Here is a 16205-nt window from a genome sequence, read left to right on the forward strand (position 1 = left end):
GTCCTAAGTATATATTGCAGATAAACTCTCACAAAGATCCACAAACTGGCACACAGAAAAATATGCATCAAACCAGTTTGTATAATATGGAGACCTATGAGACCAAAGCTGGGCAGGTGAATAAGTGAAACATAATGTGACCGCAACATGCATCTCTGAGGAAGCAATCTGTGTAGAGCTTTAAACAGTGTTGAGTGTGGAAAAAAAAAAAAAAAAGAAACAACATAAGCAAAAGCAATGCCATTTACATTTATTAAATATATATGCAAACAGAACAATACACACCTTCAAAACATATAAGCAAAAGATAAACATTAAACACATAAGAATGTGTTCCTACAGAAAGGAAAAGAAGATAAGATTGTTATAAATAATAATCATCAAGTACACCCAAACAGTAATCTGCTATGAGCTAGAGTGTGTTCAGCTCACCTTTTACACATGAAGTCCAAAAATGAACGAATGAAAAAACTAATGATTGATTAAATATGTTGGTCTTGGAACCAGATTACATGGATTTGAATTTTGTCTCTGCCAGCTTGATGTAAGCATTTGGAGGTATCTGTTTTCACAAATATAAAACATCAACAATGATATTGCTCCCCCTTGTAAGATCATATTCAGGTAAAGCACTTATTGTGGTATCTGGTGCATAATAAGAGCACAGTAAACATTAGAGATAATTATTAGTAACCTAAGGTGATTCTTCACACATTTTAGAAGGTTGGTGGAGGAATAGTTGTTGTTTGAGCAAAGAAAGACAAGTAGAGTGCTTTCCTGTGACTCATTGTCCTCCTAACACCAACAGAGGAGATTTATGTCTCCAGGTGCCAACTCATGGCTGATAATGGGGTGTTCTTAAAAGGATATGGGAGAACGAAAGAGCCCAGTTGCTTTCTCTGTAGGAAACTCTCCTGGCAGGACAATTGTAGGGCCAAAACAGTGGTCTAAGGAACAGTGGCTCAGAGCTGGCTCCAAAGGAACATGAGTCATGTGCAAAACTTTAGTGAGTGTTATCCTGGGTTTCCAGGATGGGTGGAGAAGGAAATCACCAGAGGAGGCAAAGACCAACTAGACCAACTACTAAGGATGACAACTGGGGAACAATGGGACCTGGCCAATATGGTGGGTATTGGTGTGCCTCTGATGGGCTCCAATGACTGTAATCAGAGTGTAGGTTTGCTCTATGGTCTTTGCTGTTCCCAAGAGTATGAGAACAATCTGACTCTGCAGTAGAACCCCATGGCAGTAGGCAGAGAGACAGTAGAGACACTCCAGCAACATCATGATCATCTTCCCAGGGCTGTCCCTGGTACATAGTCTGTCCCAACAACACAGCACTCCAAAGGTACAGGCAATCAGCATGTTATGTGAAATAACTACTTCATTATGTCCACAGTCTCCCCAATGAACCCATGTAACAAGCATCCCCTGAAAGTAGGCAGGAACTCTTGCAAAAAAATAAATAAATAAAAATGAAACAAAACATGTTTCTTCTTTTCTTCTAAACATGTCAAAAATGAAGCAAAAGGAATAAAACCCAATTCGGTTAATAGTATATGGATTAAATAAAACTAGTATTGAAAAAACAGTCGCAGCCATTCTTCTATTTACTCATGATTCTTCTTTATTTTGCCTGCTAACTATAGGGAAAGTTAGTATTGCTGTCAGCTTAATAGAAGGCATCAAAGGCTTGGGCAGCGATGTGAGAAGCTGCAGGTGAATCTCTCCTATGCTGGGTTTAGTAGAGTGCTGCGATGGTGTATGTCTGCAGCAAAATTTTCTTAGTTCCTCTGCTGCTCATAAAGGGAGCACTCATTCTGAAAAAAATAAGAGTTAAACCTAGCAAGTGGTTAGCACCAGCACTCCGAAAAGACTTCCGCAGCCCATATTTTCATTTCTGCTCCAACTTCATTGCTACAAAATGAGAGGAAATAATAGATTAGTAGAGATGAATACATCATAAAAAAAATAAACCTGAAAATTATACACTAAGATTTGAGTATAACATCCATCCCATTGGGGTGGGGGGAGGAAGTTTGCTGTAGGAAAAAATTGTTTTTATTTCTTCAGTATCTGCTTTCTTGCTACCTGATCAACAGCACTGATAAAGACATAAAGCTGCATCTTCACATCAGACTCTGATCTCTTGAGAAATCATCAGAATGCTATTAGTCCCCTATTAAGGGTTAGGCTGGCATTGAGGGACTGGTGCACGCTTAAGGGACAGCACTGCTGTATCCTACACCAACCCCTTACCCTTCAATGTCTTGGCTATTGCCTACCTTCCTTTATTACTGACTACCTCATTTCCTAAAATGTTATACCTAAAACAAGGAGGTAAAGTAAATACAGATTGGATTAAGTCAGAGCTTTTGCAAAATAGAACACTTCGAGAGGAGAGAGAGAGAGAGAGAGAGAGAGAGAGAGAGAGAGAGAGAGAGATCTTGCTTTTTCTTTATATATTGATTTTCTTGTCTTTATAATGTTGCTACATGGCAAAGGAGAGATCCCAATAATTTCTCTATTCATTCAGCCACTGTGTGTTCCTGTTTGACAGGGTTAGACTGTCTGGAACAGATAAGATAAACTTAACCAAGTGGAAATAGTTATTAGCAACCATGAAGTCAGATTATATGTACTAAAAAAAAAAAGTGTAAAGAGAGCATCAGAGATGAGGCAAGAAGAGAAATTTGTTTCTAAAACTACTCTGATAGAACACTGTGATAGAAAGGCACCATTGGAGGAAATGGCCTGAAATTTTCAATTTGCAGATGCCAACTCATGGCTGACAATGGAGCATTCCAAAATGGCAGGTGGAAAATAAAATAGCTTATTTAATTTTCTGGAGCCAACTCTCCCTGTTTTGCCCTGGGCCAGATCACTGGGATGAAGAAGCAGTGGTCTGAGAGACCTGTGGCTTAGAGCCTTATTGAAGGAGACCCACATGCAAGGGACAAGTAAGGCAGAAAGGAACCCAGAGAAGGGCACGGTTTATCTGCTAAGCACCACTGAGAAGCATGGGTGTACTGCACATCATTTATACAAACTGCATTCCTTAGATTAGGAGGAGAGAAAAAACACACTAAGATTAGGGTAGCTCCGTGATTGCACTGATTTGTTCTGGCCACAGAAAATTATCAGTCATGAGTAAGCAAGATGCAACTTTCATCATCCAGGTTTCTTTGAATAAAGTATACCTCCTCCTTCATTTTTCTAACAAATAAAAACACTATTAATTTGATTTTCCTGGAAATGTCAATATATAGTAGTTAATATTATATGAGATTTAAAGAAATCCTCATTGTCTAAAATTTATCAAGTGCTACGTATTTTATATGCTAAGCACTTTATACACATTGCTTCAGATCTTCACCATAACCCTTTGATCCCATTTTACAGAGAATGAACTTGAGTCTCAAGAGGACTAGCTATCACACCAAGGCCCCAGTATTTCAAATTAAACCCTAGTTTATTGTTTTTATTGTTTGTATAGTCATCAGTTTTTCTTGTCATACTAAAGCATATATTGAGCTTTGTGAGATGGTAAATTCTCTGTCATCAGAAGATTTTAAATAGAAGATATATAAAGATATATGCTATAGGCAGGATTTTCATATTAAATATAATATTGGACTAACGTCCCTCTGCAGTTCCTTTCAAACATAATATTTTAGACTTATATGAATATTTAAAGCAGGTTGAAATAGAGTAGGTGACCCTGCCACCACACTGCCATCTCAGCAAGATCTCGCAGTGCTCCCTGAACCCACTGACAGATCAAAAGAATGTTTGACCCCACAATTCAACATCTGGTTGGAAAAGATATATTGTAACGAGACATTACTTTAGACATTTTATCAAGTTTTTACTTTCTTTGCCAATCTTGATACAAGAGTTAAATAACTTGAGAGAAACAAAGGCAAATATTTAAGAAAAGAAATGAAGACCTTTAAATACCTCAATAAATAAATCCTCATTTTCAAACCAGTACTCTGGCAACAAAGATTCATTATTTTGTTGCCAATGGAACAACACACTCATTTGGGTTTTAAGAAAATATAAGAAAGAATGAACTTAAGGCACTTTGAAAATCATAGTTCTGAAGAGAGTCAAGTTCCAAAATCTTTTTTTGTTGTTGTTCAAGTTAACTTTGGTTAATAAGTGAGTGTAGTTTTGTGAAATTTTAAGCCAATGTTATTGAAAGTATTTTTAAAAGAATGTGCTGTGTAAATTGATTTTTCATTTTCTGGTAATGCAAAACCAACTACACATATTCTTTCCTGCCAAGCAAAAGCAAAGTCATCAACATATATGTCCTTAAAGATATGAAAACCAGGCTTCATGTGCACAAAACAAAAAGCCATTTCCAAGAAATATATATCATACTATTATTAAATGCTATGTTCTTTTTTTTCTGGATAATTTTAAATGTATTTTGCACATGTATGTAACTATTGTCTTCAATGTAAAAACATAAGACCTAGTACTGGAATTTAGTATCCATAAGGCAGGAGTTATAAAACATTCAATAATTAAGGTTTTGTAAAATATTCATAAGTTTGTTTTTATGTATAGACATATAGGACACAAATGAAATATATGATACTGTATAATTAATATGCACCAATAAAAATAAATGAAATATCCTTCCAGATGCCTGGCTAAGGTGGCTGTCCATTCAGGTGCCTGTATTCGTTGTCTTTATTATATAAGATAATTTATCTGGTCCTTGAACTCTCAGCAATCCAAGATTTGGCAAAGATTGATTTTGAGAAATAATATTTTTTAAGAAATTGCCTAAAAATAGTAGAGTGGGCCCATTACTCTTGAAATTTTCATTTTTTACCCTTGATCAATCCAGAATGCGAGAGTGGCTTTTATAAACAAAATATTCATTTTGTCTCTTCCATGTTCTCATCTATAGAATAAAGACAGAACAACAGAAAGCTAATCATAAAATCAGAAACAGACATCAATAGATGTTCTGGGATTCAAAATAAAATGAACATGAGATGCTATATACCACAAAGTAGCAAATCAGTCATAGTCACCTTGCTGTCAGAATTGTAATCTTGACAACCCTTAAATGTTTATCAAAAATCTGCAAAGAAGAAATAAGAAAACAGGAGAAGAATTTGCCTCGTATGTGTTTTACGGGCAGCTAGTGAATGATTAACTCTCAAGTTGTGTGAATCTGAGAGGTCAGAATCAGATGCATCTAACAATGTTTTTGGAAATTAGTTGACCCTCAAGGTGAAAATGAAATAGTCCATGGGCTTCATGTAGCAGGAGAAGGAAAGAAGGAAGTTCTGATTATATCTTACTCCCCAGCATGACTTTCATAATTAATCATGTAGAAAAATAATTGAGTTAAAGAGTGAATATGGAGTATCTTGTGCTGAATTCACAAGATATAATAAATATGATAAAATAATTGCTGCCTAATACAATTCAATTTTATTCAAAGTAAATTCACTCAGAAAATATTTATTGAAGACATGCCCACCCTGCATGGTGTTAAATATTCATCCACTTGGTGATTACTGCACTGGTATGAAAGTGGAAATCTATGAAAGGCAATCAGTTGATACAATAATCAAACTGATTATTTAGGAGGCTTATCTGTTTATATGTGGGTTTATCAGTGGCCAAGTGTTTTTGTTCATATGTCATATAAAGTATAAATGAAACATTGTTTCGAGTGTCCTAAGCCCCCAGACTCAGCTTGCCATCCTGCCTCACCCAGCCTCAGCCTAAGCAGCATCCAAACACCGTGTAGAATGTCAAGGAAAACAGAAAATATCAGATTCTACTAAGGAAATTACAGTGAATCTCCGAACACATCTCTTAAAGTGAATCCACCATAAATTAAAGCACATGTTATAACTTTGTGCCACTGGATAGGAGTATGTGACCCCCATGTTTTGTAATTGAAATCATTCAATGTGATAAGTTTTGAAAAAATCTATTGCTGTTAGTTTCGCTTCTATGTTTTCAAAATTAAATAACTGATTTGATTCACTTTCCTGAACTGCCAGTGAAGAGGGTGATGCACATGTGAATCAACTAGGGAGATTTTAAAACCAGCCAAAAGCCTTGGCCCACCACCAGAATCTTAATTCAATTTGCCTAGAGTGAAGCCCTGCCATTGGTTCCTTGGAAAAGTCACTACAGGTGATTCTAATGTTCAGCCTAACAAGTTAAGCCCTGAGCTAGATAATAAGTGTAATTGTACTTATTAGTTAGTCCCTTTAAGATGAACTTTAGAAATCAGGTGAGTTATAAAAGCAATCAGCCAGTCAAATTAAATGAATTTGAGATCTATATAGATTTAAATAAATTACTGACTTAATTTTAAAAGCTGTTTATTTACAAATAACATGATTAGATTCAAGAAATAAGTACTGTCTTTAGGAAATGAAAGAAAAAACAAGGGAGGAATCCCAAGGTCCAATCAAGCCCTCTTCCATAATTCTTTACTTGCATAAGTAGCTGGGCCCGTAGTTACTCTTCTAGGCTACATGGTGATGGGACTGGAGTTGATTTAAAAAATCAGACATTTTTCTCTGGTGATGTTTTGCAAGTAAATAAATGACAGAGAATGGGTTTTGTGCAAATATATGGACCAATACTGCAGCCTAACTGTATATCATAAGGAGTTGAGGAAAGCTGTTAAATTACTATAAAATGTGCCAATATTCTACAAATGGCATAGCACATTGGAAGCATAAAAGGATTGTTTGCTTCATTATTTGCACCTCTTTTAATAGTAAAAGTTTTTGTCTCTGACATCATTAAACTTTAGCTTCTTTTGTATTTTTCATAAAATCCAAACCTGATTTAAGATCATTTTTTGGCAATCTTATCCACTAGCTTAATTTTAAGCTTCATCTACAGGGTTGTGATAATTGATGAAAAAAAATTTCAAACACTGCATCTACTCTGTTCTCTTTGGCAACACAAAGTCTTTCACATTATCTGACATTCAAAAGTTCTCAATTTATAATATGAATGGAATGCTTTTGTTATTCAAATACCAACTGATTTTCTCTTTATTATATACAAACATTATCCTGTAGATATCGTCTAATGAACTTGCTCCAAAATTATGGTGTTTGAAATAAAGACATTTGATTATTTTTACCCTCATCTGAAAAGTGCAAAATTCATTCATTCTCCTTTTTTTAGATATGTTTGTCCGATTTTTTATTTTTATACAATTTGCCATCATTATATACTGAAAGGACTATCATATTTGGCATAGATAATATCCTCAATATATAAAAGGATATACTACTCAATAAAAATATTAGAATACCTGTAAATAAATACACAACATAATTCAAAAGAAAAATAGAAAACAGACAAAAATGCAGAATTTTCAAATGCAAATATGAAAAATTATTTCTTTTTTAAGTTGGAAAATATTTGTAAATATAATGTTAAAATGTAGAAAGACCTAGATAGTATAGATAGATTTTTAGATTAAAATAGACAAATTTAGATAAAGGTCTTCTTCTTAATTAGGATCTTTAATTTAGATACTGGATAATGTATAGTCGAGCACTTAAGAGCCCAAGCTCCAGACAGATCTTGATTTAATTTATGATTGTGTAAACTCTTCCCAGCTATTTGATTACATTTAGGCAATAAAGGGAATTCCCTCAACCTCAGTTTTCTCATTTGTAAACTTGGAAAAATAAGATTACTTAATTTACAATGTTTTGTAAAGTTTAAGGTAAACTGCATAACACTATCTCTAACATATAGTAAGTTCTCAATAAATTTGCAATTATATTAACTTTCAATGCTGGCAAGAATACATGGAGACAAGCCTGGTACAGTGACACATGCCAGTAATCACAGACGCTCAGGTGGCTGAGGCAGGAGGATTACAAGTTCAAAGCTAGCCTCAGCAACTTAAGGAGGCCCTAAGCAACTTAGTGAGACCCTGTCTCAAAATACAAATAAAAAGGGCTGGGGATGTAGCTCAGTGATTAAGCACTTGGGTTCAATCCTAGTACTACTACTGTTAATAATAATAATAATAATAATAATAATAATAATACACAGAGACAGGTATTATAGCACACACCTGGTGAGGTGAGTTGCTACACTTTAAGGAACAGTTACAAGTCTGCTATATGCTTACACTTAATAAACCAATAATCCTGTCTTTAGGATACCTTAAAAACAATCAGATATGGTCAAGTATTAATCCATACCTATTAAAACACTCCTTTGCATTTTAGACTAATGTAATAGTAGAAAACCACATTGGTCTTGTATGTCAGGAAATTTTAAATGTATAGAAATAAGGATGTCAGTTTATGAAAAATATATAACATACTCTAAATTGTGGAAAATATATATTGGAAAGGTAAATTCAAGTTTTATTTGGAATTTTACTATTTCTATTTCTCTTTTGTTTTATGCTTGTTTTTTTTCTAAATTTGGAGACTGCAATATTAAGCATACTTCATCTGTAAATGTACCTAAAATGAATGTGTGAATTCATTCCCTTCTTAAAAAGAAATCCTTTAAAGTTGCCTTTTTTCCCTCACATTTTCCATTTTATCTAAAATAATGTGGAAGAAAACATTGTTCAATTATCCTTTCTCTTGAACACAAAACTAAACCATACAGAGAGTATTTTTACAGAATTGTTTTCTTTGTATGGTACAGCATTTGCAAAAAATAAAATAAGGTGGTTTTAATTTATTTTTGTTTGTCTCCTCCAAACATGAAATGAACAAACACTGGCATTAAATTTAGAGGCTGTGACTGAGCCAACAGCACTTTGCCTATGTGCGACACACACAGTGTACAAATTCTCCTGGTGGAGGCTGGGAGTGCTTGTTGGCACTCTCACCTTCCCATGAACTGAAATGGAGACACCATTGACACCGTGACCCTGTCCAGAAACACACCATAGTATTATGGGACATTCCTTGGCCCTCTAGAGAGAGAAGTCTTGAGTGGTTTCACACATGGACCCAAAGAGAAAAATCACAAAGACAGACATAGGAGCCTGAGGAAGTTGTTTCGTGGTCAAGGTGCTACACACAGCAAAAATACCCTTATTAAATGATGAGATGCTTCTAAACAACAAAGTAGCTCAGGCAATTATAACTCTTTCTTTGCAAAAACATAATTTTTCTAGCATTAAAAAAATAAAATTGGCTTATTCTTACAATCCATATCACACAGAAATGCATAACTAGATCTCCAACTGTGTCTTACATTTACCTCTTTGGAATCGAGAGTTTCATGTTCAGGAATAGCCACCATTGGATGACTCAGCTTCATAGAAAAGATGCCCAGGATGTGATCAGGAGTAAGAGTAAGGAGAAATAAATATTTAAGTTTCATTTAAATAGATAGGTAATGGCATAAATATATTATTGCAGATAACAGTAGATCCTACCAGGTGTAAATATTAAGATTTGATGGTCATTTAAAAAAACATGGAGCATATTTTGTCAGATGGTGTATAGAGACTTCATAAACATTACAATCTCATCACAAACTTATTATTATTCTGTGATTTACAACTTAGTGACACTTTAACAGAAGGGAGGGTTTTTTTTCTTATGTGGAAATTTTTATTATTGCATGAGTCTTCTGAGCACGACACCTACACTTCAACAGACTGAGACAAAGAGAGGGGCAGAGAAACAATTTTTAAAAATATGATTACTGCTGTTTGGTATTCACCATCTCTCCTTGCTCCAACTTAAGGGTGACCACAAGACCCTTTGTTAGCATTCCTTACTTCTGCTATTCCCCTGAGGAAATCAGGGCTATGGAAATAACCAGACCCCCTTCTCTTTCAACAGAATCCTGCTTTGGGCAATGAATCAATGGGACAGTGACTAGCTCTAAATCCTCAAGAGCAATTTCAAGGAGGTCAATAATTTAGACTTTGTCCCTGGAGAACTCTAGCCCTGGCTGCTGAGGAGGCCAACAAGTCCTTGCCTGATATTTTCTCAGATTTCTCATTCTTTTCAGAGATGGAGGGTGCTTTCATTTAAACTTAACAGCTTCACTAAATTCCAGGCCTTACACTATGTTCCCAACTATGAAATCTTTTATGTATCCGCGTCAGGATTTATTCTAGCTACCCAGGACCATTGCTTTAAATAGAAGCAGAATCAACTAGAGATCTAAACAGCACTCCAGGAAACAACTGAAGGCACATTTTTTTTTCTCTCATTCATTAGTCCCCTAGAGATCCTAAGAATGGCTACAGATCTGAGCCTCTGTAGCACTTCAAACCTCAAACTCAAATAATTTGTCCTAGACACAGCATAGTCTTTAATATATTTAAACTAAGTACTATGGTATTTATATGAATCATCAGAGTTTGTACAATGTCAAACTCTCACTCTAATCTCTCAATATAAGAAAAAAGAATTATCCTGAAAGCTTTAAGTCTTGGTAATATTCCAAAAATATTTTCAACTGAGATTAAGAAAGCAACTGTTTATTATATGTTTACTTTTCTATTTCCTTTCCAATATAGGCATTCATTAATTTAAATCCACTTCATTATAATCTTACATTCAAAACTAGTACAGTGGTGCACACCTGTAATTCCAGCAACTTAGGAGGCTGAGTCAGGAGGATGCAAGTTGGAGGCCAGCCTGAGCAACTTATTGAGACCTCATCTCAAAAAAATTTTCAAAAAAGACTGAGGATGGAATTAATATTATCAAAATGACCACACTTCCAAAAGCACTATACAGATTTAATACAATTCTGATCAAAGTTCCAATGACATTCCTCACAGAAATAGAAAAAGCAATCATGAAATTTATCTGGAAAAATAAGTGACCCAGAATAGCTAAAGCAATCTTTAGCACCAATAGTGAAGCAGGTGGCATCACTATACCAGACCTTAAATTATACTACAGAGCTATAACAACAACAACAACAAGCATGGTATTGGCACCAAAACAGACTGGTATACCAATGGTACAGAATAGAGGGCACAGAGACTAACCTACAAAACTACAATTATCTTATATTAGACAAAGGTGCCAAGAACATGCATTGGAGAAAACAGTCCTGTGTCACAAGAATTAAAATTAAGAATCCAATAAATGGCATAAACTCAAACTAAAAAGTTTTTTCTCAGCAAAAGAAACAATCTGTGAGCTGAATAGAGAGCCTACATCTTGGTAGCAAATCTTTACCCCTCACACATCAGATAGAGCACTAATCTTTAGGATATATAAAGAACTCAAAAAGCTAAGCACCGAAAAAACAAATAACCCAATCAATAAATGGGCCAAGGACATGAACAGAAACTTCTCAGAAGATGATGTACGATCAATCAACAAATATATTAAAAATGTTCATCATCATTAGCAAATAGAAAAATGCAAATCAAAATCACTACAAGAGCTCATCTAACTCCTGTCAGAATGGCAGCTATTATGCATACAAACAACAATAAGTGTTGGCGAGGATGTGAGGGAAAGGTCCACTATACACTGCTGGTGGGACTGCAAATTTTACTATGGAAAGTAGTATGGAGATTTCTTGGAAATTGGAAATGAAACCACCATTTTACCCAGCTGTCCCTCTCCTCAGTTTATACCCAAAAGGCTTAAAAACAGGATACTACAGGGACATAACCACATCAATATTTATAGCAGCACAATTCACAATAGCTAAACTGTGGAACCAACCTAGATGCCTTTCAATAGATGAATAAATTAAAAAATGTGGCACATATACACAGTGGAATATTACTCAGCAATAAAAGAGAATAAAATCATGGCATTTGCAGGTAAATGGATGGAGTTAGAGAAGATAATGCTAAGTGAAGTTACCGAATCCCAAAAAAAACAAATGCCGAATTCTTTCTTTGATACAAGGAGGCTGATTTACACTGGGATAGAGAGAGAAAGCATGGGAGGAATAGAAAAATTCTAGATAGGGCAGAGGGGTGGGAGGGGAAGGGAAGGGGGCATGGGGTTAGAAATGATGATGGAATTTGATGATCATTATTATCCCAAGTACAGGTATGAAGACACGAATTGGTGTGAATATACTATGTATACAACCAGAGGTATGAAAAATTGTGCTCTCTCTAGATAATAAGAATTGTAATGCATTCTGCTGTCATATATAAATTTTTAAAAAAGACTGAGGATATAGCACAATAACTCAGTGGTAAAGTGTCCTGGGTTCAATCACACACACGCATACACACACACACACACACACACACACACACAGGGACTACATACTTATTATTCTAAGAATCAAAAGAGAACAGAAAATAATTGATCTTAAATAATTATTAAGCCCCAAATTATCTATATTTGGCTTCAGAATGTTTTCTTCTATTTATCAGCCTAGTAGGTTTGCCTTTTTATTATTGTTAAGCTAACTGAAATGTGATATTACTGTCTTGTGGTATTTATGGGTTTAATCATTATTCATTATGTAATTCATTTTTACTTGTTCATTTAGTTTGCACAACAGCCGGAGGGGATGAGGACTAGAATAACTTTGCTTCACCGATGAGGAAACTGAAGCACCAAGAGAAAGAATAATCTATATAGATCCAGAACTAGAAAGTGGGAGAGCTGTGAATGGAATCTGGGGTGAGAGTTTCCAGAGACTGTTTTCTAGAAGGGAATGTGAGATAGTAAACATGTCCCTGTGAACTCTGGAGCTGAGGCAGGAAGACAGCAAGTTTGACGCCTGCCTGGTCCACTTACTGAGACTCTGTATCAAAATTAAAAATAAAAAGGGCTGAAGTCCAGCTTAGTGGTGTAGGGCTTGCCTAACATGTGTGAAAGCCTCGGTTCAATCCCCAGTAGTGAGAGAAGAGAGAGAGAGAGAGAGAGAGAGAGAGAGAGGTGGGGTGGGGAGAGATATCTTGAGAAGACTATAGGAGAAGGGAGAGAGGGGAGGTAGACAGGGACAAGAGAAGGGAGTTGCCATTGAAAAAGTGAAAGCCAGGTAGTTAAAAAGGTGTCCCATTTATAGATCAGAAGCAGTCAGGAATGGCTGGTGCAGCTTTGAAAAGCCTCATAGGAGACATGATACAATGGTGCTTATATGTCAGAGGAGGCCCAGATCTTTATTCTCTTTGACAATGAGAAATCATTGAAGTATTATAAGCAACAAAGGGGCACGTGTGATCAGACTTTTATTTAAAAAAAAAATTCACTGTGACTGATGTGGAAAATATCGACGGAGGATTAAAAGATATTTAAGTAATCTGTGACTGAGAGAATAAGGGGAGGAAGGAAGGGAAAGAATGTTTAAATGAAAATATTGCACTTGCAGGTAAATGGATGGAGTTAGAGAAGATAATGCTAGGGAATAGAAGGGAATAGAAGAGGATAAAGAATGGAAGGGAATAGAAGAGGATCAAGGTTTTCTGGGTGGCTCTTGCCTTTGTACTCTCTAGGATGAGTGAAAAAAGACCAGACAAACTAATTAGAGAAGAAAAGTTTGGAAATGTTGGAAAGAAATAATGTTAAGTGCAGAGTTTTTTTTAATGCATAAGGAATAGAGATGTCAAGTGGGAAGGATGAAATAAAATAAAAGATGGTATGAAAATGCTGAATGACAGGGTATCATCCAGACATGCTTACTTGGTGGTACGTGTTCTGGAGAATGAATGACTGGTTTTTTGTTTGTTTGTTTTTTTCCTAAAAAAAAACATAACTGAAAAGCCAATAATTTTATTATCAGGGTATTATTAAGTGTAGAAGGATGAATGAAATGAAAAACTCAGGGGAAATGAGGAAAATATATACTTTCATCCTGGATGGAAAACTCAGTTCTACATATTGGGTAACAGATTAACTAGACCTTTACTCACTTGTCACTGCTGGATAATCAACAAGCGGTGTTTGAATAAAGTTTTCTGTTGGTTTATAGTACACTCTTGAACATAGCTGCCAAGGAATTCACAGAAAGTCTTGTGAAGTGCTTGGTACCAGAGTAGGGCTTTCTCACAAATGCTACTACTTCTCCAGAGGTAATATGGCCTTTTGTAGCTAAGAGGCAAAATCCCCTCAAATCATTGGAGAAACAAGAGTCCAACAAAGGAAGGAAGGAAGGAGGGAGGGAAGAAAGGGGAGGGAGGGAGGGAGGGGAAAGAAGACTGGAGGAAGGATGGATTGAGAAGAGGAGGAAGAGGAGGAAATGTGTTTATCAGTCAAGTCTTTAGTGTACATCAGAAATGGAATTCAAAGCTCTAGCATTTGTGAGATACTTCTTGCCCAGAAAATGAAGTAGGTTTTCCTAATTGCCAGAAATTCTAAAGCTGAGGAAGGGTTGCAGGAAGTTTTAATATTTTAAATTCAAGGGAACACATCTATCCAGAATTTACTCCTTTGGGATTGCTTTTGTGTTCAACCACATCTTCTTATAAACCTTCTTTCATCATTTGTCTAAGTAAGCTAGACCTTCTACTTCTATCTCTCAGCTTAGAATTGTGGACTACTCAAGACAGAGTGTGACATTCTTAAGAACATCTCTCAAAAGTACACACGAAAGATTAATGTAGCAATGCCTACATAACATTCTGTCTGATTTATAAGTATAATGTCATTATGAGACCATCAGTCACTGGGAGTCCTGAATCATGTGTCATGTGCATAGGTTTTATGCACCTGGCACAGGGCTCACAAAGCATAGAGGAGACACTGTGTGAGTATGAAGAAAATTAATTAATGAAAGAAAGAATGAAACAGTTAGAGAACAGATAAAGGGTTTTCTGGCTTTCAAAATTAAAGAACTCTGAATTAACCAAGAATTAGGAATTTTTTTACTACATCCAAAAAATATCCTCATTCACATGAGACTTTGCAAAGGGAAAGCCATTTAATTCCCCAAAATGAACTCTGTTGGCTCCTCATAATTCTTTTGCCTTAAGAGTTGAGTTTATTTATCAGTGTTCAAGTACACAGATTCTACATGCAGTTTCATAGTTTGGGTTCCTCTTGAACTATTCAGAGGTCTTGCAACACTAGGCTTGCAGTCATCTGCATCTTGGATAGGCCCCTACCTTTCCGATGAAACTGGAGATCTCCATGTGAGCACAGGCCTCACCACTCCTACCACGAGGAGCCCAAAGGTCAGGAGTCACCTATTATCATGCTATTTCCATATCTAGAGTGCTTCACTCATTTTGGAGATCTGCCCAGGCTAACAAAGTATGTGAATTTTAATCCCTGATTTGCAATATCTCAGGACACAGGAAATACCCAGGACACCTTTTGTAAATTTCAGATTCTAACATACTAGGGACGGAGGGGGCCTGAGAGTCTGCTTTCCGACAGGGTCTCAGCTAATGATGCTGCTGCCATAGGTGTAGTAGGGAGGCCATGGCCAATATCTTTGTATGAAAGGTTAGAATTGATATGCCTCAAACATTTATCTAGTTACATGTAAGACTACAGTCAAAATGTCCTAATCAGTGAAGTTGTATTGCAGTTGTATAATTAAACAATTTGCTGCAGGTCTGTTTATTATGTTCCTGCTCATGTGCCAGGCACTTTTCTAGATGTCAAGGACATACCAGTGGCCGGTGACCATGTCCCTGCCCTTGGAGATTACAATCTAGTGGGAGAGACAGATACTAATTATTTAATCAGGAACATATAGAAACAAACACAAAATAATGTGTTAGGAAACAAAAGTATTGATTGTTACAGGGATTCATTACAGATAAATCTGAGTCTAGAAGGATGAAGTAGATTTTTTTCCAAGATGCTGAAATTGAAAAGATAAGTCACGTAAGAGGAATAAGGTATATATTAAGTTCATACATAGTTAGTCACTAAAAAAAAATATCATAATTAGGCTGATTGAAAAATAGGGAGAAAATTCAGAGTGGATGGGCAAAATGAAGTAGAGAGAGAAAGAGAATTACTGTGCAGGTATTTGCATGCATCAACTGCACTTCAAATCCGAAGGACAAGCTCTTGAAAATGTTTATTAAATGAATGAACACTGTCAAATATGAGCTTTTTCCATTTCCCAAAAAGACTGCAAGCTGCTTGATGATAAGGTTCATCATATCCTAGCAGCTGTACAACAAACACTAGTTGATTTATTTTATTGCTCATTATTCTATGCCTTTGGACAAAATATGGTAGTGCTGAGTTTTTTCTTTAATGAGGCCAGTTCATGTTATCTGCTATGAGGGAAAAGCTGGCTTCTGT

General features: G+C 35.8%; 1 protein-coding gene across 18 annotated transcripts in view; it reads right to left on the bottom strand.

Annotated features, from left to right (window-relative positions):
• Nucleotides 1–222: 222 nt before the first annotated feature.
• Mlip (muscular LMNA interacting protein) overlaps nucleotides 223–16205 on the bottom strand; it is a 237267-nt gene continuing 221284 nt past the window's right edge. For 4 of the 18 annotated variants that reach the window (XM_077801980.1, XM_077801978.1, XM_026411242.2 and 1 more), the window contains 2 exons: nucleotides 9253–9306; nucleotides 226–1820 (listed from right to left, as the gene is read on the bottom strand). In XM_077801980.1, coding sequence (XP_077658106.1) covers nucleotides 1785–1820; nucleotides 9253–9306 — 90 coding nt within the window. In that variant the 3' untranslated portion in view covers nucleotides 226–1784. Of the gene's footprint in view, nucleotides 1918–9252; nucleotides 9307–16205 lie in introns of all 18 variants that reach the window. The other 14 variants (XM_026411243.2, XM_026411252.2, XM_026411240.2 and 11 more) reach the window with 9 other exon arrangements.

Source organism: Urocitellus parryii, chromosome 8, assembly GCF_045843805.1.
Source record: "Urocitellus parryii isolate mUroPar1 chromosome 8, mUroPar1.hap1, whole genome shotgun sequence".
Classification (NCBI taxonomy): domain Eukaryota; kingdom Metazoa; phylum Chordata; class Mammalia; order Rodentia; family Sciuridae; genus Urocitellus; species Urocitellus parryii.